Source organism: Littorina saxatilis, linkage group LG3 (assembly GCF_037325665.1).
Source record: "Littorina saxatilis isolate snail1 linkage group LG3, US_GU_Lsax_2.0, whole genome shotgun sequence".
Lineage (NCBI taxonomy): Eukaryota > Metazoa > Mollusca > Gastropoda > Littorinimorpha > Littorinidae > Littorina > Littorina saxatilis.
Window position 1 is genome coordinate 6,722,509 of NC_090247.1, and position 25,000 is coordinate 6,747,508.

The following is a 25,000-nucleotide window of genomic DNA, read 5'->3' on the forward strand; positions in this document are numbered from 1 at the left end:
AAGTCACACGGGTATAGGTAGACAATTATTAACTGTGCCTAAGCAATTTTGCCAGGAAAGACCCTTTTGTCAATCGTGGGATCTTTAACGTGCACACCCAATGTAGTGTACACGGGGGGGGGGGGGGGGGGGGGGGGGGGGACTTCGGACACCGAAGAGAGTCTGCACACAAAGTTGACTCTGAAATAAATTTCCGCCGAACCTGGGATCGAACTCACGCTGACAGCGGCCAACTGAATACAAATCCAACGCGCTACCAACTGAGCTACATCCCCGCCCCGCTTTAAGGACAGCCTTTAACTTTTGTGTGTTGCACAGGACCTGTGTATGATCACACGGACCAAGAAGATTCCCAACACCGCCAGTCTCATGGACATCAACCTCAGCAAGAACCGATACGCCGATATTCTGGCCTGTAAGTGTTTCCATATGACCCTAATTATTGTGTATATTTACTCATGTAACAAGCAAAGAAACAAACAAATAAAAAGCACCACCACGAACACCTACACTGAACAAAAAGAAGGGAAGAAAAGGTGATGTTCTGCTGTTTTTGTGTATAGTGTTTTTCTAATTTGTTTGATTTTTTATGTATGTATCATTGAATTTGAGTCAGCGTTTGCTGCGCTGGTGAAAAACTGGGTTTTGGTGTGGCGTCCAAGTTCCCGCAGTGAAGTTCTAGTACTGAAGTCTTCATGAAAAACTTTCTTTCTCCCCTTCTGCATGTTCAAAACTCCCGTCTTTGGTTTTCAGATGACCACAGCCGTGTGAAACTGACCGCTGACGACGAGGGCAGTGATTACATCAACGCCAACTTTGTGCCGGTCAGTATAGGCTTGGTGCTAGGTATCTTTCTGTTTTTGTTGTTGTTACCGTTTTTTGTTTTTGTTCGATAAAAATGGCTTTGAACATGATACTGCTAGTACAAGTTTAGCTGATATATTTTGGACCTTGTTCTCCAAACCAGGGCTACAATCGGGAGGACGAGTACGTTGCGTGCCAGGGCCCCCTGCCCTACACTGTCGGTGACTTCTGGAGGATGGTGTGGGAACACCGCATGCCTATCATCGTCATGCTGACACAGCCCAAGGAAAAGGGCAAGGTGTGTGTGTGTGTGTGTGTGCGTATCTATATATATATACGACTTGTGTCTGTGTGTGTGTCTGTGTGTGTCTTCGCGATGCACGGCCAAAGTTCTCGATGGATCTGCTTCAAATTTGGTGTCCATATTCAGATACACCCTGCACAAAATCTGGTCGATGAGATATTTCAATACGTGCTCTCAGCGCGCAGCGCAAACCGATTTTGGTTTTTTTTTCGGGATCAAGTACCATAACTCTTCCTTATCTTCTCCGTGTTTTCAGCGTTTACCTCCCTTCCTTCGTATGGTGCAGTACGGTATTAGGGGCATCTTCGGATATTCCCGGCGTTCTGTTACTATTTTTAGAAGGTCACCGCAGTGTCCAGAACGCTTTCCTTGGACCCGTAAGTTGTCCTCACTGTAAAAGTGCAAAGGTCGAATCAATTTATAGCCACGCGAAAAATACACTGTCATCTATCTCTATATATTTATAGATATAGATATACATATATATATGACTAAGTGCCAAAAGGTGCGCACGAAAAGCGGACAAAGGGGCTAAAAAATAAAAGTTGACAAACACGACTGATATTGTGATTTTTGTTAAGACAACAGATGCTGGAACCCAATTACGAAAAGAAAAGACAAATTTACCCAAATGATTTTACAAATAACGATAATTTTGTTCCTTATATCATTCAAAACGGCACTGAGTCATAGCATTAAGGTTATCTCGCACGTTTTTAAAGCTAGGGCTTTGAAACTTGGCACACAACCAAAGTATAATGACCTCCAGGTATGGTGCACATCACATTAAACAACATTGAATTTCAAGGTCACAGCGAGGTTAAATTTCCTTTGCAAACAGTGGAAAATTGTCGTTGTCACGTCTTACATGTTTTAATACTAGATCAGTTAGACTTAACATACTTCACATACTTTCAGCATTTTTATAAAACCTCATTAAAAGTGACCTGCTGGTTAATCTTTGTCAAAGTTCAAGGTCACAGCGGGGTCACATCTGGTCCAAATGTGGAATATTTTCAATTTATTCAGCGCGTTTATAGCACGAGCTTTGAAAATACACACAGTTCTAGTGTATAATGTTCACACACGATTAAAGTCTGGTTGAAAAAGTCAAGGTCACAGCAGGGTCGCGTTTAGGTCAAACATATACATTTTTCAATGAGGTTTTCTCATATGTTTTTGAAGCTAGGGCCTTGAAACTTGGCACACTACGCAAGTTAAATTAAACCTCATCAAATTCCAAGGTCACAGTAAGGTTAAAGATCCTTTAAGGATATTTTCTAAAAAAGGTGACCGCCTGGTTAATGTTTGTCAAATTTCAAGGTCACAGCAGTGCCATCTGGCTTAAACTTTGAAAAATTGTCAATTTCTTCAACTAGTTTTATAGTGTTTGAAGTCATTCACACATGATGAAAGTCTGGTTGATAAAATCAAACGTCAAGGTCGCAGCGGGGTCGCATTGAAGTCAGACACATACAATTGTCATTTTCACGAACGCCTTTTAAGCAACACCTTTGAAACTTCACACATTCCAAAGTTTTGATGTTGTTTGGTTATAATCAAAGTGTGGTCAATTTCCATGATTGAGAGCATTCAGAGGGGTCAAGTTGAGGTCACACAAAAAGTGATAATCTTTATAAGACTCACGTTTGCTGCTATTGCTCACTTGACATTGGTGAAAGTGCTTATTTTATAATTGTTGATCTTGATGTTTTGACTAATTAATATTACCAGGATCAACCATACCAGATTTCAAAGTCCAGAAGTTGTCAAACCTCAAACCTGTTGGAAGTTTCAAAGATTTAAGCATCAACAAATTTCTATTTGATTTGACCTTAAATAACAGATTTGACCTTAAATCTTAAAACAGATCAACCAGACTTTGGTTTTATATAAATTGAAGTTCAATACAATTTCCTTTTTTTTTTTACCCACGCGAGACCCTGCTATGACCTTCACATTTCTCAAGGATCAACCTTGAATTCTCCATGTTGAACAATCATTAAGCAAAAGCGTTGTTTGAAGTTTGAAGGTTCTAGCTTCAAAAATCTCTGAAAAAATATGTTTCATCCGTTTTCTGAACCACATGTGACCCAGCCGTGACCTTGAAATCTGACAAGGGTCAACAAGACTTTTACCATGCATGGGGGCGATTAAACCCCAAATGTGTGTGAAGTTTCAAGGTTTCAACTTAAAAAACGTCTGAGAAAAATATACATTTTCCTTTTTGGACAATGTGTTGCACGCAAGACAACACGACAAACGCTCGTGTTATCATTCTTTTACTTTAAGGTCGACTTGCGTGCCCGCTCTTTCGCTAATCTCAATTAAAATTCATCTTGGAAGTTCGGTTTTATTACGCTTTTAATTAAGAAGATTAAACTAAGACAACAAATAGTTAGTTTTACCCATTAAACTCGATAAGGTAGTGACATTTTATGTTGAACGCAAGATGGTGTCGCACGCAAGATCTGAAAAGATGTTGACGACATAATTTCAACACTTGATAGCGCATTCGTGGTTCGTGATTTCTTCACAAATTTTGAACACAGAATGTGTCACGTGGTTCCGTAGATGAAGTAGATCTTTGTACATGTAAATTTTGTTTTTAAAAGAAAATAACCGTTAATTACCGAACATTTTGTCGCACGCAAGATATGACGAAATTTTCAAATCGTTTTCAAAAATGCTGTTCAAAAGTTCTGCAGTCTTTGCTGGATTACTTGAAAGACAGCAGTTTGATACACCGTTATCGCTTGACGTGTCGACATCAATTCCAGAGTTTTTGAAAAAGAAATTTAGTAAATATCTGCGATTGAAAAATGTATGCCGTGATGACGACACATCTTGCGTGCGACACCTTAAAATTCGGTTATCGAAAAAAAAAATTCTCTCGAGATTTAGATTTGACGTTTGGTCTCGTCTGTAAAGCGATGTTTCAGGCATTCAATCAAACTAAATGCAATTCATTTGTGCTTCTTGTTATTTTTCTGTGGCATATTCAAAACACGAGGTACGACGATGTCCTTTTTCAGATGGCCGGTTTTGGCGTTATTTTTGACTTTAAACAAAGATAACTTCAAAACCGTTCAAGTCAGACACACGAAATTATGTCCACTATCTCTTCGCACATTCATCCACACACACACCAATTTTCAGCAGACACACGTTTTTAGAAACATTTTTATTGTAAAACAAAGTCGTCTTCTGTTCTGTGAGCACCTTTTGGCACTTAGACATATACGGCTTCTGTGTGTGTGTGTTTGTGTGTGTCTGTAGAAAACACCTGTGGACTGTAGAGTTCTGTTTGTGATGTGGTATGGCTGCTTTTCTGAGTCTGTATGTTCTGACCTTCCTCTGAGAAGCCATAACAGCCTAAAAAGGGCTTAAAGATAAGCTCTAAATGTCTCATTCCTGTGTGAGTGGACTTCGCCTCCATAGGTGATTATGGTGAGTCGGCACTCGATTACATTCGGCGTCGTCAACATGAATGGGACTCGATATGATCATGAATGGCATCATGGTCACTGAATCATTTTCGTGCTGTTCCCATTCCACGAATCTGGGAGGGACCTAAGCTTGGAAGATCCATGGTTCGGTTCATTCAAACGGGGGGGCAGGTGTGACAGGGAGACTACCGCCGCCCTTCACAGCAGACTCTGCAGAGTTGTGCGCCTTAGAAGTTGTGAGATATTTATAGCTCTTTATAGCTCGCAAAGCAACACCTGTGGATTGTAGAGTTCTGTTTGTGATATCGTAAATATTCTGCATCAAATTTGGTGGGCATATTCAGTTGACCCCGGGCACAAACTGGTGGATGAAAACCGGCGAAGCCGGGTATTCCTCTAGTTATATATGTGTGTGTGCGTGTGCGTGCGTGTGTGTGTGTGTGCGTGTGCGTGTACGTGCGTGTGTGTGTGTGTGTGTCTGTATCTGTGTGTGTGGTCACACTCCAAAGCTTTGTGTTTGTTCCGTAAGTGATGCGATCATGTGGTTACGAAAGAAAAATGACAATGTTCATGCATAACGAAAATGATCATGATCTTATTTCATCTGATCTTATTTTAAACTTGTCATATCTCATAGTATCTATCTCATCTAATCTAATCTCGTGTTATCTGTCTTATCTCATCCCATGTTATATATCGCATCTTATCCCATCTCATCGCATCCCATCTTATTTATCTCATCGTATCCCATCCCATTTCATGTTATATAATCTAATCTCATCTCATCTATCTCATATTATCCCATCCCATCTAATGTTATTTATCTCATATCATGTTATCTATCTCATCTCATCTCACCCCATCCCATCTCATCTCATCCCATGTTATCTTATCTATGTCCTTTTGTCTGCCTGTTATTATGTGTGTCTGCCAGTCGGTGTGTAACTTTTCGTTGCAATCGTTCAGATCAAGTGTGAGCAGTACTGGCCGGCAGAGCGAGGGGAAGAGATGGAATACGACAACATGAAGGTCACCAACATTTCTGTCTCCAACGTCAACGACTACAACATCACCATCTTCTCCATCTCCAACATGCTGGTACTGTCTGGCTGTGCCACAATAATTTTAAAAAAAATAAAAAAAATGTACGTGATTGGAACGTGTAATATTGACCACAAAAAAACCGTTACCTTTATTGTACATTTTAGAACGTTAGCAGTCTATCTGGTTTTGGAATTGTGTCTGTGCCACATTCACCGTGTGGCTGGTCTTCCACTGTATGGTCAAAATCATCAATGATTTCACAAGTTAACTATCTCTCCATCAACAGTCCGCCGTGTACTTGGTACATTATAGAGGTTGCAGAGAAAACGAACGCCTATTCATGCTGGAGCCATGATCGCGGACTTCGCCCCTGGTATCTCATCCTTTCCGAGAAAGCTATAGTAGTGTTGGTACGTGAAATGACATTCCATTTCCCGCAGTTTCCCGTCACTGCGGGAATGTAAGATACGCATGCGTAACGAATAGCCATTGCCCGTATGTACGCGATAGCCTTCGTACCAGAAACGTTTTGCTCTGCAAAATCTGAATCATCCGACACTAAACGACAACACACCCTGTCTCAGTTCCGCGCTTAGCGTTCGGCCGTCTCCTTCGTAACCTCTGTACTATGTCCCTTGAACGCGGAAACTATAAAGTTTACAGACGGAATAGAACTTTAATGGCAGAATGATCGCTTTCTATACTGCGATCATTCTTCCATTGAAGTTCGTATCCTTCCGTAACCTCTGTACTATGTCCCTTGAACGCGGAAATAAAGTTTACAGACGGAATAGAACTTTAATGGCAGAATGATCGCTTTCTATACTGCGATCATTCTTCCATTGAAGTTTGTATCCTTCTGTAACCTTTATTTCCGCGTTGAAGGGACCTAGTACAGAGATTCCAACACACTTCTTGTTCTTCTTGTTCTTCTTGTTCTTCTTGTTCTTCTTCTTGTTCTTCTTCTTCTTCTTCTTCTTCTTGTTCTTCTTCTTCTTCTTGTTCTTCTTGTTCTTCTTCTTCTTCTTCTTCTTCTTCTTCTTCTTCTTCTTCTTCTTCTTCTTCTTCTTCTTCTTCTTCTTCTTCTTCTTCTTCTTCTTCTTCTTCTTCTTCTTCTTCTTCTTCTTCTTCTTCTTCTTCTTCTTCTTCTTCTTCTTCTTCTTCTTCTTCTTCTTCTTCTTCTTCTTCTTCTTCTTCTTCTTCTTCTTCTTCTTCTTCTTCTTCTTCTTCTTCTTCTTCTTCTTCTTCTTCTTCTTCTTCTTCTTCTTCTTCTTCTTCTTCTTCTTCTTCTTCTTCTTCTTCTTCTTCTTCTTCTTCTTCTTCTTCTTCTTCTTCTTCTTCTTCTTCTTCTTCTTCTTCTTCTCTTCTTCTTCTTCTTCTTCTTCTTCTTCTTCTTCTTCTTCTTCTTCTTCTTCTTCTTCTTCTTCTTCTTCTTCTTCTTCTTCTTCTTCTTCTTCTTCTTCTTCTTCTTCTTCTTCTTCTTCTTCTTCTTCTTCTTCTTCTTCTTCTTCTTCTTCTTCTTCTTCTTCTTCTTCTTCTTCTTCTTCTTCTTCTTCTTCTTCTTCTTCTTCTTCTTCTTCTTCTTCTTCTTCTTCTTCTTCTTCTTCTTCTTCTTCTTCTTCTTCTTCTTCTTCTTCTTCTTCTTCTTCTTCTTCTTCTTCTTCTTCTTCTTCTTCTTCTTCTTCTTCTTCTTCTTCTTCTTCTTCTTCTTCTTCTTCTTCTTCTTCTTCTTCTTCTTCTTCTTCTTCTTCTTCTTCTTCTTCTTCTTCTTCTTCTTCTTCTTCTTCTTCTTCTTCTTCTTCTTCTTCTTCTTCTTCTTCTTCTTCTTCTTCTTCTTCTTCTTCTTCTTCTTCTTCTTCTTCTTCTTCTTCTTCTTCTTCTTCTTCTTCTTCTTCTTCTTCTTCTTCTTCTTCTTCTTCTTCTTCTTCTTCTTCTTCTTCTTCTTCTTCTTCTTCTTCTTCTCTTCTTCTTCTTCTTCTTCTTCTTCTTCTTCTTCTTCTTCTTCTTCTTCTTCTTCTTCTTCTTCTTCTTCTTCTTCTTCTTCTTCTTCTTCTTCTTCTTCTTCTTCTTCTTCTTCTTCTTCTTCTTCTTCTTCTTCTTCTTCTTCTTCTTCTTCTTCTTCTTCTTCTTCTTCTTCTTCTTCTTCTTCTTCTTCTTCTTCTTCTTCTTCTTCTTCTTCTTCTTCTTCTTCTTCTTCTTCTTCTTCTTCTTCTTCTTCTTCTTCTTCTTCTTCTTCTTCTTCTTCTTCTTCTTCTTCTTCTTCTTCTTCTTCTTCTTCTTCTTCTTCTTCTTCTTCTTCTTCTTCTTCTTCTTCTTCTTCTTCTTCTTCTTCTTCTTCTTCTTCTTCTTCTTCTTCTTCTTCTTCTTCTTCTTCTTCTTCTTCTTCTTCTTCTTCTTCTTCTTCTTCTTCTTCTTCTTCTTCTTCTTCTTCTTCTTCTCTTCTTCTTCTTCTTCTTCTTCTTCTTCTTCTTCTTCTTCTTCTTCTTCTTCTTCTTCTTCTTCTTCTTCTTCTTCTTCTTCTTCTTCTTCTTCTTCTTCTTCTTCTTCTTCTTCTTCTTCTTCTTCTTCTTCTTCTTCTTCTTCTTCTTCTTCTTCTTCTTCTTCTTCTTCTTCTTCTTCTTCTTCTTCTTCTTCTTCTTCTTCTTCTTCTTCTTCTTCTTCTTCTTCTTCTTCTTCTTCTTCTTCTTCTTCTTCTTCTTCTTCTTCTTCTTCTTCTTCTTCTTCTTCTTCTTCTTCTTCTTCTTCTTCTTCTTCTTCTTCTTCTTCTTCTTCTTCTTCTTCTTCTTCTTCTTCTTCTTCTTCTTCTTCTTCTTCTTCTTCTTCTTCTTCTTCTTCTTCTTCTTCTTCTTCTTCTTCTTCTTCTTCTTCTTCTTCTTCTTCTTCTTCTTCTTCTTCTTCTTCTTCTTCTTCTTCTTCTTCTTCTTCTTCTTCTTCTTCTTCTTCTTCTTCTTCTTCTTCTTCTTCTTCTTCTTCTTCTTCTTCTTCTTCTTCTTCTTCTTCTTCTTCTTCTTCTTCTTCTTCTTCTTCTTCTTCTTCTTCTTCTTCTTCTTCTTCTTCTTCTTCTTCTTCTTCTTCTTCTTCTTCTTCTTCTTCTTCTTCTTCTTCTTCTTCTTCTTCTTCTTCTTCTTCTTCTTCTTCTTCTTCTTCTTCTTCTTCTTCTTCTTCTTCTTCTTCTTCTTCTTCTTCTTCTTCTTCTTCTTCTTCTTCTTCTTCTTCTTCTTCTTCTTCTTCTTCTTCTTCTTCTTCTTCTTCTTCTTCTTCTTCTTCTTCTTCTTCTTCTTCTTCTTCTTCTTCTTTTTTCATGGGCTTAGACTCCCACGTTCACTCATGGATTTTTGAGCACGAGTGGATTTTCATGTGTATGGCCGTTTTTACCCCGCCATTCAGGCAGCATACGCCGATTTCGTGTGAGTTCCAACACATTGCCACTGTTCTCTCTGCCCGTCTGCAAAGTTTGAGGCCTAAACTGCGGTCCTAAATTGAGCCCGCAGTAGACTTCGCGAAGTGTTGTTTACCGAAAACTCAGTGCTAAAGTTTCTTGCGGCCTGCTTCGCGAAATATGCTTCGCGTAGTCGACTGCGCCCGATTAATTAGAGGCGAGAGGTTTCAGTGAATGCCTCCTTTGTCTATGACGAAAACTGTCCATAAACTTAACTTTCATAGTTGTTCATAAAAGGAGTCTTTGACTATTCTTCTGATCTTGGCTAAACAGGAGGAGAGCGAGCCGTTCGAGGTGGTGCACTTCCATCACCTCACGTGGCCCGACATGACCGCTGACATCTCCCTCGAGTCCATGATCGAGTTCCTGACAGTGGTACGCCAGCACGTGCGTCCTGACAAGCCGGGACCCATGGTGGTACACTGCAGGTGGGGAGGGGAGGAGGATGTGTTTGTGTGTGTGTGTGTGTGTGTGTGTGTGTGAGTGAGGGAGGGGGGTGGGTTGTGTGGGAGGGTCGTCTTTGTAGGTGTGTGGGTGGGGGTTGTGAGTGTTGTGTGTATATGTGATGTGTGTGTGTGTGTGTGTGTGGGGTGGATGTGTGTGTGTGTGAGAGTGTGGAGTGGAAGGGGTGCACAGATCAGGAAGCATTAAATAGAGACATCAAGACAGGGGTTGAAGTAGCATATGTCTTTTATTTTAACGTATACCAGAAGGCAGTGTAGTTCACTCCTCAAAGTAGAGCACACGCTTACACATCTGACAATGAAGTTATGGAACTTTAACACACGCATCCGCCGAAAGTCGTCTTGCTGATAAGAAATCAGATTAGACACACAATGATCGTGATTCTCCACCCTGTAACATGTGTGTGGCTGGATGTCTGTGTGTATGTGTGTGTATCTGTGCGTGAATGTCTGTTTGTCGGTTTGTCGGTCCGTTTGTATTAATTAGTTTGAGCATATACGTTTCTGAATGTCTTTATGTTTCAGGTTGGGGATAGGGTAAAATAACGGCTTGCCTTCTAGACGCTCTACCGATAGAGCCACACTCAAGAAGCATTAATTTCAAGTGTGACCGACAATATGTTGGTAGTCCAGATCCGAAATGCATTGACCAATCGCCACAATGATTTTTCTACCCAGAATTCCAAACGGCTCAGGAGATGTGTAATATTAAGTTCGAGACGACGACGCTCTATGGTCGGTTTATTATATAAAGGGAAGCAAGCAGTAAAAAACAGGCGTCAATAGAGCCAATCAAGGGGGGTTACAAACTTGTAGATCATATTGCTGTGGTTCTACGTAATGCCCCTGTCACACTTGACCGGATAGAGCCTCCGAACGTGAAACGGATGGCATATTTGTTTATCCGTTGGCAAAGTGGTCAGTCCGGTAGAAAAATCCAAACCACGGCCGTATTTGCACCGAACATGGAACGGTTGAAACGTACCGGTAACGAACATGTAACGCACGGCTACAGTTCAACCAGCCAAGTGTCTCCGAATGATTGACGAACAACAAACGAACATGAACCGGCCAATCAGAACGCGCACAGGATTCATTCCGGACAAACCGGACACATAACGGACATCAGATTTGGAAGTTTCCAAGAACCTTTTTATATGCCCTGGGATCATCAGGTTCTTCCGGTAGGCAGTTCCTCCCCCTGTAGTTGTCCTGCAGGTATTCTGTAGGTATGCTGTATTCATCAGTTCTGTACGTTTTATCCGTTTTTCAATTCGTTTGTCTATTCGTCGTGTCCGGTGTTTATCCTGCAGGCATCCTGTGTTTGTCCGTTAGGTGTTCGTTTAAGGTCCGGTTAATGCGTGGCGTATGCGTTCAAGTTCCATCTACGGACTGGATAACGTATCCCCCCCGTACACCTACAGCATATAAACGAAGGAATTACGAACACTGACAGGAGATATACAGGACAGAACGGACATGCACAGGACAGCCAACGAATATTCTTGTTCGTCACTGTCCGTTTCAAGTTTTGTGCATGCACAAAACTTTCTAACGGATGCAGGCGGACACACCGCACATCACCTGACATGAAACGAATGTTCCGAACATAAAACAGACATAAAACGAACATAAAACGAACATTGACGAACATCACCGGATAAACAAATATGTCATCCGTTACACGTTCGGAGGCTCTATCCGGTCAAGTGTGACAAGGCCTTAAGCCTTTTTTCACGCAATGACTTTATGAATGCTACTACATCTCAAGCACAGTTGATACAAGCATGATTGATACATATTCATAAACTTTCTCTGAACAGCGCTGGCGTAGGACGTACGGGCACCTTCATTAGCATAGACTACGCCATGCAGTTCATCAGCCAGCGTCCAATCAAAGACGAGCTTGACATCTTTGGGTTCATCTTACGCATGCGTCAGTCTCGAGGCAAAATGATCCAGACAGAAGTAAGTGTTGTGTCTGATGACCTGCTTCTTAATTTGCAACTTTTACTTTCATTTGTCTTTGTTTGTGTGTTATATTTATGACTTGTCATAAAGTCATTTACGTTTCAAAGTTTAGGTTGGCAATGCTGATACCTGTACATGATGTTTTAACACACGTCAACATATTGTTCACACTCCTTAAATTTCATATCTTCGGCCTTGTAATATGGTATTGTGGTTCGAGTTGTACGTGTCAGAAGCACGATTCTAAACTGCCGACCGTGCGTGTTGCTAAAGATATTTAAAGATATGTAACGCTAACGCAGCAAACAATATTTACGACTGATATCAGTAAACATTATTCCCAAAATAAATTAGTGAAGTAGCAGAATCGATAATGGCATGCATGACAGTGTTAAACATGAGAATACCGGCATTTGACACTGTTGGTGTTTTTCAGTTTAAATACATGTACAGTTATTCAAACAACAACGTAAAGACATCTCTTTGCCTGAGTGAACACATTTCGAAAACAAATGAGCTAACACTGCCTGAAGGAAAGAAAGCCTATTGGACTGACATGCTAACTGTAAATGTGACACTTTGACTAAAAACAAATTAAGTCACGAGGCCAATCGTTGTGCTTGCCCTGTCCTAACCTCTCAACACGTGTTCCACAACAACAACAACAACAACAACAACATAACACAAACAACAACGACAATTACAACGAACAATGACAAATCATCGGCCAGACGCAATAGAATCTTACAAAGACAACCCTGTACATCAGCACGGGCCCTCTAAAGTTCAGGTGGTCAACATGATAATAAACACGCATACACTTGTGCATCTCATCCAACGTCGGGGTAAAACCCGGGAACATGCCCCTGTTGATTTAAACAAGATTTTATTAAAGAAATACAGGGTGGCATGTATATGCGATATAAACATTTGTGACCACACAACAAGCTAAGCTTATATTAAGTGTGATTATAAATATGTACATCTAGATGGGAAATGTTATTTCACGTAATGTCAAGGTCAGAGGATCGCTTAAACCCTTATTAGACATGTAAGACAGATAAGATACAATTGTTTGCCGTATTTGAATTCCTCTTCTCTAAAGTTCTACTGAGGGTGCCCAAGGACCACAGGTAGCTCAGTGGGTAGAGTATTTGACTTGTGATCGGAAGGTCGCAGGTTCGAATTCCGGCCGGCACGGACACGGGTCAACTTTATGTGCAGACCCAGAGACGGAAGCTATGTCCCACCCCCGTGTCACCACAATGGCACGTAAACGACCTCGGTCATTCTACCATAAGTGCAGATAGCTGATACCACGTAAACACGCGCAAACACTTGTGTATTTCATCAAAAACAGTGAGGGCGTAAAACTCGAATTATTATATAACCCATATCTGGTCCTTTACAGGCGAAGCCTCCCTGTCAGGAAGTATCTCGTGCGCATGACTAATGTAGACATGGAACCGCGATAGCGCATAGGTACTGCACTTGTGGTCAAAGGGAAACAACTGCATACTAGCCATGATACCATCAACTTTTCTTTTTCCCAGGACCAGTATATTTTCATCCACCAATGCGCGCGCTTCCTGATGGCGGAGAGACGACGGAGAGAGTCTGAGGGGACCGGAAACGGAAAGAGGTGTCTCCCCCACGCCTCCTCCACCACTTCCATCGACTCGGCCAGGGGCGATTCTCGCTGCAGCCTGCAGAACGGAGACTTGGAGGAACTGGCTCTGGAAGCCGCAGACATGGACACGGTGGAACTGGACACCAATGAGGATTTGCCTCGCTCATATGCTGAGGCTGGTGATGTGGAGATGAGTGTCTACGGTGAGAACAAGAATAGGTCAATAATTCAACAATAACAATTACAATAATTGTCAGTAAATACTGGTGTCACATGATTTGCTAATGGCAATGCGCTTAAAACTGTTAGCGCACTCTTGTAGTGCGCTAACTTTTCCACAGAGCGTATTCATCCGCCCTTTGCCTTGCCTTGCCTGTGCCCCTTCTTTCGATATGAAAAGATTCTTCTCATCCTCCGTGTTAGTGACATGTAGCTTATCTTCTCCACATAACAAAATGAAGCTTGACTCTAAAAGTGTTTTTTTACACCCCCGGTATAGGGGTGTGTATAGGTTTCGCTCGATGTGTTTGTTTGTTTGTTTGTTTGTTTGTTTGTGTTCGCATATAGATCTCAAGAATGAACGGACCGATCGTCACCAAACTTGGTGAACAGGTTCTATACATTCCTGAGACGGTCCTTACAAAAATTGGGACCAGTCAAACACACGGTTAGGGAGTTATTGGTGGATTAAAATTATACAATGACTTATAGAGGGACATCTTCATGGTCAAAGGGAAATAGCCATTCTCACTCAGTCACTGCCACCAACTGAGAAGGTTATTTCCCTTTGACGGGGGTGTTTTTCCTACCTCGTAGGAATTTCTTGTTTCTGACAGATTTCATGCACCTGTGCCACAGTGAGGTTATGCCTCTTCTTTCGACTTGCGAAGATTCTTCTCATCCGCCGTGTTAGTGGCATGTAGCTTATCGTCTCCACATTCCGAAACAATGATGCTTGACACTAACATTTCCTGCGGCTAAAAGCAGAAGAGTTATTTTCTGACAGATTTCTAGCTGGACCATGCAGCATTAGTTTTGAAAGTCGATTGACTGTCCTACTGTACATGAAGCAGACGACAGCTTCAGTTCTGTTCTGAAATGAACGGTTTTTGCATATTTCAAGACAACTACGATGTAAACAGAACACGCGAAGGCTTTAAAACAGCCTTACCATTTAATCATAGCACCAACCTCCCAGATAAATGCAGGTACATTGCGAGAAATAACCTGCAAACTTTACTGTTTGTGATGAGCGACCCAACGTGTGACTTTAATATCAGGGGACGTCACTCAGTTGCTTGGGGGTCGTTCATTGGTTGGGAGCGTAGTAAGTTCTGGTAGATGTCCCGCTACCAATAATTAACTGAATACTAAAGTGAAACTGTATACGCTCACGGGTACATTTAGCATAACTGTAACTCATAGTGTTAGTTGCTAATCGATTAAACGGTGCAGAGGGTAATCAAATCGTTAAATGCATGATCGGCGATTAAACCGTCAATACCCCCGAAATGGGGTGCGTATCGCTAGCGCTACGTGTCATTTGTGCTACGTGTCATTTGTCCTACGTGTCATTTGTGCTACGTGCCGCTATCGCTACGTTGATTAGTGCTACAAATAATTTGTCTATGAGTTGCTATCATTCGTTCATTATCACTACGTGTCGACAGCACTACATCTTTTAGCGCTACGTGTCATTATCACTACGTGTCGATACCACTACTTACTGACGACTCTCTCTTTCTAATTTTTTCTCTCGCTCTCACTCCTTCTGGTTTGTGTGTGTGTATGTATGTCTGTTTCATTGATAATCCATAAACTGTATTCAGATGATGCATTTAGTTGTCGAGAGAACTACACAATAAACGTGTCAGCAGACATTTCTTAGGCGAGAACTGCACAACCCATTACACACAAATCAATATTTCAACAACAAAAATGAAAGTGTTTAAATCTGACAGACATGACATCAAACAAAACGCCTGTCGCAGAAACTCCATTGGCCAGTGTACATGCATTAATTAACATGTTGTTGTTGTCCTGTTTGTTGCGACAGACATGACGGCCTATGATGATGGTCCCATATCTGCGTCCAGCACGGAGAACCTGTGTGTTCCTTGACCAGCTACTGCATGAGAGACAGAGACGGAGATTCTGTACAAGGGAACCCCCCTTCTACCTTCTAGGACATCCCCCCCCCCCCTCTCTCTCTCTCTCTCTCTCCCTCTCTCTCTTTCTCTCTCTCTCTCTCTCTCTCTCTCTCTCTTTCTCTCTCTCTCTCTCTCTCTCTCTCTCTCTCTCTCTCTCTCTCTCTCTCTCCCCCCCCACCTCCCCCGATTTAAGACTCCCTCTTTTTTTTAATACGATGCTCAGATGTTCTGTCCCTAACCTCAGTAAATGTACCCCGGTTTCAAGACTCCCTGCTTGTTTAGACCTGGATTTTGAGATTGTGTAAGGTCATACAAGGGGTTCCACTGTATCGAGGCGAAAGGTAGAGGACACACCGTATAGTGAGAGGTGTACAACTGTGCACGTGTTCTTGATTTGTGTTCCCTGTGACCTGACATTTGTTGAGCGAGTTGGTCAGTTTGGGATTTACCCTAAAAATATCAGCGGTGCCTTACTGGAGCTGTCTACTGGGCGGGGCCATAATTATGCTGTAGCTTTTGCAATCAACATAACTTCGTTGATTTTAACATATTGCCCCAAGGTATATATCTGTGTGTTTTTATCTCTTGTTTCCCGGATTCCGAGATCATTTGCTCAAATGTAAATACCTGTTTTCAGTATGTTAGTTTTTTGTAATTGAGCAACACATTACCATCATCACTTGCATTTTGAAGTCATGACTTTTCATGTGTCACTTTTTTTTTTATAGTAATGTTACTTTAATAACAACATTATATTACAGTATGAAGTTAAATACGTATTATCAGGGCCGGACTACCGGGGGGGTTATGGGGGTTGCGCAACCCCCCCCCCCTCCCCCAGCCTAAACATGTACCTCACTTATTTAAAACATTTTTTATTATTGTTTATTTTATGCCGTTTCATGCAAGGAGCGACCATTTTCCTATCTCAGAATATGACCTACCCATCAGCTTCAGGGGGCGAAGCCCCCTGACCCCCACAAGGGGCTCTGCCCCTTGACCCCGCCAGGGGGAACATCCCCCTGGACCACCACTGGCAACCCCCCCACCCCCCCTCCTCTTAGCCTAGTCCGGCCCTGATTATGTCTTCCTTTCTCTGCCTACACTTCACCTTGTCCATTTATTGCTGTCCATTTTCCTTTGTTTACAAACAAAGAAACACAGTTAATTTTGTTTCAATTTAAAAAAAAACAAATTATGTATTCATTTAATGGAGATGAGTTGATGATAGTGTTCACTTGTCGTGTGTATGCTGTTTTGTACTTAAAATACCCAAGAATAAGTATAAAATGTTAAAATAAAGTATTATGTAACCATCAACTTCGAACTAACTCGGCCATAGTCTGCTACAGAAAAAACACATTCTTGAACATATTTTATGTTCAAGACGAGCGTACCATGGTTTTTAGGATCAAAACTGATATTTGTCATAATACATTGTGTCGATCATAGAACTCTTCTTGTTATGAAGTAGAGCATTTAAATATGGAAGTGTGTAATTGATTTAGATTTCAAGGCCGCACCGTTCTTATTTCAGTTGTACTCTTTGGTCATATATGCCATGCTGCTTTTGCAATGTTACACAACTAAAAACGTTTTGAATAAGTATATATATAATTATGTCCTTTGAATTCTACCCAGCAAAAGCGAATCGTTCACTTAAACCAGAGACATAGATAGAAGAGATGCGAAGCGCTGTCTTCCCGCTTGCGTTATCCTCGCCTACGGCAGGGGCAAGTAATCCTCCCACTAGCGCCAAGCTGGCAATTTTTCGCGTACTCTTCGCCTACGACAGGGGCAAGTAATCCTCCGATGACTGGCGCCAAACTGGCAATTGTTGTGTTTTTAAAGAGTTATAACTGTTTCATAGAAAATCATAGATAATAAAACATGCAAAATGTTGATTATTTGCACTCAAGAGAAACAGAAAATCACAAGAAGAAGACTATTGCATTATTTGGTGATTAGAAGATGAATCCTAAAGTAAGAACATTGAAAGGTTCTATTGTTTTGTACAAAACATGATGCTCTTGTATTTTGAATGGCACACGATATCAGAACTGATGCAGGGCCTATATACTATTGTTTGTACAAAGCTATCTGGTCTCATTGAGAATATTTATATTGTCTGTGTCAATTAACATTTCCACGCGTATCCACACGAAGTTGATCTATGCGTGAGTGTCTACTGATGGCAGTGAGTGCATTTGTGTGTGTGCGTCGATGAGATAGGGTTTTAAGTACTGCAGGCTGATACGTACTAAGGACTAGCTTTGTGTGGTTCGATGCAGCATGTATGCGCGTGTCTGCGTGCGTGACCTATTTAAACGTCAATCAGGACAATTAAGTCTGATATTAGCCATAAAACTCATGTCTGTTTGGGAATGATTCATACAGCTTTACGAGTGTTTTGTTAATTACATTCTTCGTTATATTTTATGTGTAATAATATGATATATAATTCAAGTTAAAGGTAGTCCTATTTTGAGCGAGAGCTGATTGTAACAACTTGCAGCAGATGTAAATGCTTTTACAATTATCATTGCAATGATGTAAGCTGTTGCCTTTGATTTTTTTGATTGGTGGTTGGTTTATCAATTGATTGATTATAATGTACGTACCAATCGATAGATTGGTGGATATTTTTCCTGATGTTATTTTGATGTAAGATTGAAATTCTTGTTGTTTTATTTGCTTGTGTAAACTTGCTTTTATGTACTGATTTGCCCATATTTTTCATAATTTAAAGGGAATATATTTAACAAAGAAACTGTCTCAAATCGTCCCAAAAGCTGTGCAGTTCAGCTTGGGGGTTGTTATTTTGTGACCACACACCAGGAATACCTTAAAATAAACGTGTGAGCGCTGAGGGACTCGAATTGAAAACGGCTGTATTTTGAGTGGGAATCCCAGACTGTATTTCTCATTGTGACGCACTTTGCGCGACTCCAAGTTTTCGTCCTACCTTTTGACCCTGAGCCTCCATGCGCTATTCCTAGAGATACAGATTTGAAATTGGGCCGAGAGCTACAGAGTTCGTTTTTGGGATTGAATAGATGAAAACACACACAGAGAAAGTCTTAGAATAAGTGTTTGAGCGTTCTATTTTTCAAATCTGAATGCTGTGTTTGGTAGTCATAGCAGACCGCAATATTCTCCAACGTGCATGTTGTTGTGTCTGTTATTCCATAGACCAAATAGCCTGGACCGCCAACTCGTCACGTGACCCTTCGAGGTTACGACGCTCGACTTTCAGGGGCGCTTAGCGTCCGGTTTGAAAGGCCAGCGATTCGAAGACAGTGAAAAGAAAGCACGCTCCAGTTATTTGTGACAATGGGAGGTGACAATGAAATGGATTTTCCAAAACTCCAAACTAAACTTAACAAAACTCATCGAAAAACATGTTCCATATGCACTTTAGCTGAGTTTATTTTAGCATTTTCAGAACTTACCTCGGCAACTTCGTCCATGTTTACAATCGACACCGGATATGACATCCCCCTGATTTCTGAAAGGCCATGTAAGCGTAGGTTCCTAAAATGCGAGAGACCGCTACCTCGTAATAGAGAGAAAGAGGGGAGAGAGAGCTAGTTAACGGTCCAGGATAAATGATCTATGGTTATTCGAAGCGTTTTAGCCTTGTATGGCACGAAATGTGCATGCGTTAGCTAGACTGTAGGTTTGACTTCCTCAATCCAACAGTCTTGATCTGCTTTAGGAAATGCAGGGTATCTATGAAAACTAAATAAATAATGATGACGACCAAAAGTCCTGACTCCTGACAGGAGAGCTGGGCAAATTCCCGCAATGCAAACCGCTCGCTGATTACATTTCATTTAATTATTTGGCATAGTTTCGGAGCAGTTTTGAGCAAATGGTGTTTTTTAAATTACAGTACAGCGAATGTCCCTTGAACTTTTTAAGGTCCAAATCGTCAGAAAACTTTCCAAAATGGCGCCTTCGGTATACTATCCTTAAAAACATCTTGTTCTTTTGCTGTTGTAATCTTTCAGTGTTTCAATCTGGTCATGTTTGAATGACATGATTGTATTATGCGTTTTGAACCTTTTTTACTGCATGATTAGAGCTGTTATATTTGTTGTCATGACATTATTCATTTGGTTTTACTTACTCATGCAACATCCGTCGCGATATAACCTTGAACGGTTGAAAACGACGTTAAACGCCAAATAAAGAAAGACTCATGCAACATCAGTATTATGAGGTATTCGTGCTTACGACAGTATTTACTTTTTGAAAGATATTTACCATTTCTTGCAGAATCATCAGTCGTCAATGTTGGAAATTGCTTGTATAACCATTGTTTCCATTTCCCCTTATAGCCTACGTTTTGATTAAAGATCTGTAAATCTCTTTAATAACTTTCGTTTTTTTCTTGTGTTGTTTCTCTTCCATTAAGTTCATAAAACCACGGAGCCTTTGAATAACGAAAAATGTGTTGATGTATTCAAACAGTTGTTATCGCAGTAAATCACGTGACACCGGAAAAGTAACGAATGTGAACGGCCGTCACACGACCTAAGATTAATGTTTTCACCGCATAAACCCACCTCTGTATTCAGCCAAGCCTTAGTTACCTCCCCTGACGAATTAACCGCAACAATAGGTCAAATGACATGACTCGTCCTAGATCTGGGATAGGGGTTTAGCTTGTCAACCCCATTGTTTCAAGGGCGCTTGCGAAAGAAAAGCGATCAAGCGAGCTATTTGTTCACCCCAGTCGGCTCTGAAGAAGGTTAAAATGTGATGATATTCGGAACCTTTTGGAAAGTACGGGTTTCTCTCTTTTTTCAGGAGATCAGTGACTCTACCGCGTTACAAAAAAGTGTGTAGTTGTGATGTAGTGCAAACGAAGCCTGAAAAGTTTGAACATATTGTTTACCCGCACGTGATTTTTCTCTGTATCCTTACATTACTGTCTTTTCACAATCTGTTTGTGTCTACTGTACACTGATTGGAGTATGTTTTTTTTCCTTCTTACAGTTTACGTTTATTACCATTTGCATTTGCTCGCTGTAGAGATACACTTTTTGTAATTTACTTACACGCGATTTAAAATGAGGGTTAGGTTATAGGAATTAACAACAACAGAAAATGGTCAGCTTACAGGCATGGTTCAGTATATTTATATATATATATCTTCATACACATGCTTAATTGTACAACTGTGTACTGCACACACACGCTCGTAATTTGTCATCACGCTTAATGTACTGATAATATAATAATTCTAAAAAAAGCAACGTGTTGATTTGTGTGATTGCCTATGCTTGCAGAGCGAAAGAGGGAGAGAGAGAGAGAGAGAGTGTGTGGGTGTGTGTGTTCGTGCGTGCGTGTGTGTTCGTGTGTGTGTTCGTGTATTTTGTATGGACCGAATGAGAGGTTTTGCATTTGGGGATGTCGGAGGGTTATATATATATATATAGTGTGTGTGCATTTGTGCGTCTCTGTCTGTTTGTGTTTTTGAAATTTGATATTGCGAGCCGAACTGCTTTTACGAGAAGGGGTGTGCCTTTAATGTGTATGCCCTGTGTGGGTCATAGTGGTGTTTTTGTGTTTGTATCCCTGTCTGTTTGCCCGCGTATCGTCAAGCCAGTAGTGTACTATAATCACGTTTACTGTCACCTCAACATGTATGCCCTCTGTCAGTGGGAGGCCTACTGGTGCCCTTTATGACTGTCTTGTCTTCTACGTTAATCCACACGTCACGCTTTTACCTGTGTGTGAGTCACAATAAGTAACCGTGAGGGAGAGTAAAAAAATAATCTCCACTAGGAATATACAGGGTGGGCCACAAAAAGAGGGACAAAATCAAACTCTCATATTTTCTAAGAAAATAATTGTTTCTTTCTGACCAGAATGTCCTTTGTTGTTGTTAACCACACTACCAGTGTTTCTGAACTTATCAACCAAGCGTGTGATGTGGTATTTTCTTTCCAGGGTGTTCGCGTCGAAACTGTCTTTGAACCAGAGTAGGCGACTTAGTTGCCAAATACAGTTCCACAATCTTGGTCCTCTCTTCGACGGAAAAGTGATCGTAGGGGTCCATTCTTCTGTCAGATAAAACTTACAGGTCTTCTGGATATATCACCTGAAAATCAGAAAGAAACAATTATTTTCTTAGAAAATATGAGAGTTTGATTTTGTCCCTCTTTTTGTGGCCCACGTCATCCAGCAGCGCGGGGCCTGGATTGAACATGTCATCAATTACTGACAAGAGCAACCAAATGTTCTTCGATTTCGAAATGCTTTGGTATAATAAAAATTTGAGATGTTGTCCACATCTGGTGAAAAAAATCTTGCGAAAATTCTTGTATTTGTAGAAACTATTACAGTTTCTTTTTGTCCCTCTTTTTGTGGTACACCCTGTATATACATCCCAAGCTGCCTATGCTAGAGCCCATGCACAGTAGCTTATTTTTCATAACAAGATCGGCGAACAGCCGGGTTTTCTATAAACCTACAACGTCGCACAAGTACAAGTAAGTAAGTAAGTACACAAAGCTAGTCTTTGTCAATCATTTGAAGATACCTTCCTTTTCGTGGACAGATCATGTAAACCGCCCCGGATGTTTACAGGGGTTTACAGGGGATACAAGCGTCATTTTACTTGGACGGATACCACATACTCAACAGTCTTCGAAGTAGACATTCCATGTGGTGAGATTGATTCCCTTCATATCCATTCGCAAATTGACATGTTATGTCTCAGTTATTAAATCCGTTCTGCTCATGTCGTTCTATGTCTGTCTGCCTGTATGTCTGTCTCTCTGTCTCTCTGTCTCTCTCTCTCTCTTTGTCTCCCTCTCTCTCTCTCACTCTCTCTCTCTCTCTCTCTCTCTCTCTCTCTCTCTCTCTCTCTCTCTCTCTCTCTCTCTCTCTCTCTCACTCTCTCTCTCACTCACTCATATGAAAACGAGTGTCTACCGGACGAAAAAGTAAAAAAATAAAAAATAAAAAAACCCAGTTATTCCCCGTTTTCCTCGTGCATATCAAACCATGCGAGGGACTGACCTAAATCATTCACTGTCAGACCCTCCAAGTTGCAAAACAGCTCGGGGGACAAGCAAAGGCACAAGACACCGGTTTGAAGACTTACAAATCACCAGTGTCTTTACCCCCCATATATGTTCAAGAAAAGGTTCTATAAAGACAACCAAACATGTGTCTGTTTTGTTACGTTATATCTTGCTGAAAAAGAAAAAAAAAAACTCTAGAAAGAAACACGAAAAAACGTTCCTCTTCTGTAATGTACCGAGTTCAATATCGGGTGCCTATGCCTCTGACCTCTTTTGGATTACTAGTTTATTTTTTCCCAAAATGCAAGAATGTCTCTGTAGAGCAACGGTTAGCGTGCTGTGTTTTGAGTCGGCAGGTCGTGGGTTCGAACCCTGTCAGCGTGGTACGGTATATTTTAATTCAATTTGATATTTGATTGTTTCTTTATTCTCCTTTGTTTTGTTTTATTTTACTCTATTCATTTTTATTCCAAAGCATTATTGGTGATCAATTGCAATACTGACCAACGCTCGCCAGGTACTGATTTGGTATTGATCACGGCGCCAATCACTGAAGCAACCCCCTAAGTGTAAATGTTTTGAGGTAAAAAACATACCTTGGTATTATGTCAATTCTGTTTGTATAGTAATCAGATATGATAAAACAAAATGTCAATCTAGATCAGGCTTAGACGCAGAAAGACTTGTATTTTTTTTTTTTTTTTTTTTTTTGACCTCAGTTGCATGCAGGATGCTTCAACCCATATTTTTTGCCCGATTTTTGTAATTTTTTTTTTCTTTTTTGTTTTTTCTTTAAGGCGGGGAGCATCCTTCTTCCTTGGTCTCTTTCTGTATAACATAATCAACTTTATATTATACAAAACATAAATTTCTGTCTAATGTTTAACTCTAATTCCAATAAAATACGTAAGTCTAACTTCTTCCCATACTTAAATTTTCCTATGGTCATTTTTGTTATCAAAATACAATAATTTATAAAGTAAATTTGATCGTTTTTTAAATTTTCATTCCAAAAACCAAATAATATATCTGTTTCATTCAAAGTTATATTATAATAAATTTGCTTAAAAATAAAGTCTTTACATAGTTTCCAAACGTTCCTCACCTCTTGACAATGAAAAAAGAAGTGCTCAAGTGTATCCAGTTCATTACAAACTTCACAATTATTAGTTTGACATAAACCCATCTTGTTTAGTAAAATATTCGTTGGGTAAATTCTGTGTAAAATTTTCCAATGAAGCAGACGCAGTCGTTCTTCTTTTGTACAATTAACAGCTAACAGCCAGTGTCTTGATTCCAGAACAATATTATGCTTTCTTTGCCAAAAAGAACAGGCGCTCGGAGTTTGTACCTCGAAATTAACCAAAACAGTTCTTATTTCCCTTGGTGTAATATTACCAATACGAGTCAAACCCTGCAACAGAACATATCGGTATGGCAATGCGTTAATCAGTTTTGTTTTAAGTGCTGTACATAACGCATTATACTCAAATTGTCTGGCTGGTTTATAAGCAACCTTTTGACATAATTCTTCAAATGAAATCATGTCACCGATTTCATTCATGACATCCTTTACATGATAAATATGACATTTAATAAAATCTTTGAAAAAGAGGCATTTATGTTTATATTGTATATTCATGTTGTTCCATATACATTGATTCATCAATGGAACAGGTGTGGCATCATACTTTTCATACAAAATGTGTTTGTTGTCTAGCCAGGTTAACAATACTTGTCTCCAAAAGACCGATCTGCAGTTAACAACGCCAACCAGCTTCTTGGAGGATGCATTAGAGTCAAAACAGGACAAACCATTACCCAAACTTGAAAAAACATATCTAGGAGTGACAGACCAGTAATTGTCTGTAGAGTTCTGCAGACCAATAGCCCACGACATCATAAATGAGTTGTGCATATCCACAACATTTATCATATTTAATCCACCATCATCTTTTAATTTACACATAATTGTTCGTTTTACTTTTTCAAACGCCCGTGTATTTGAATATTTTTTCTTCCAAATAAACCTGAACAAAATGGAATTAATTTGATGTAAAACATGATAAGGCACTGCTAGAGACTGGAAGATATAAACGAACTGAGATATAAGAAAGGTTTTAACAATGCAAATTTTACCTTGTATACTTAAGTTTCTTTTGGACCAATTAAAAATTATTTGTTGCATACGTTGAATTTTCTTAGACCAGTTGTCTTCAATTGATGACGCAGGTATATTGTTTGAAAAAACAATTCCAACGATTTTTACTTTCCGTTTCCATTTAAGACCAAAATATTGGTCAGTACAGTATTTGTTTGACCCAATCCACATGGCTTCAGTTTTATTTACATTCACTTCTAAATTGGAAACAGCTTTAAACATGTTTAAAATATGTAAAGCTCTTTCCAGATCTCTTTGATCATGTAAAAAAAGGGTGACATCATCGGCATATAAGAGCAGTTTTAGGACCCTCATTGGTGATACCTCAAAAGGTGACATGGGTAGCCGGATACCCTCAACATCTTCATCTGAACGAATCTTAATTGCTAACAATTCAAGGGCTATAATAAATGCCATCGGCGAGAATGGGCATCCTTGACGGATGCCTGATTCCACAGGGAAATGCTCAGATATCCACCCTGTATAATTAATACAACTTTGACTGTTATTCATGATAACCGAAGCCCATTTCTTAAAATTGTCT

The 25,000-nt window shown here is 40.0% G+C and overlaps 1 protein-coding gene across 1 annotated transcript in view; it reads left to right on the plus strand.

The window, feature by feature from the left end:
* Positions 1-19,454, plus strand: part of LOC138961485 (receptor-type tyrosine-protein phosphatase eta-like) — a 49,969-nt gene extending 30,515 nt beyond the window's left edge. Inside the window, exons 16-23 of the mRNA XM_070333138.1 lie at positions 319-415; positions 754-824; positions 968-1,102; positions 5,524-5,655; positions 9,314-9,468; positions 11,328-11,472; positions 13,029-13,308; positions 15,162-19,454. Coding sequence (XP_070189239.1) covers positions 319-415; positions 754-824; positions 968-1,102; positions 5,524-5,655; positions 9,314-9,468; positions 11,328-11,472; positions 13,029-13,308; positions 15,162-15,226 — 1,080 coding nt within the window. The 3' untranslated portion in view covers positions 15,227-19,454. The remainder of the gene's footprint in view (positions 1-318; positions 416-753; positions 825-967; positions 1,103-5,523; positions 5,656-9,313; positions 9,469-11,327; positions 11,473-13,028; positions 13,309-15,161) is intronic.
* Positions 19,455-25,000: the final 5,546 nt, after the last annotated feature.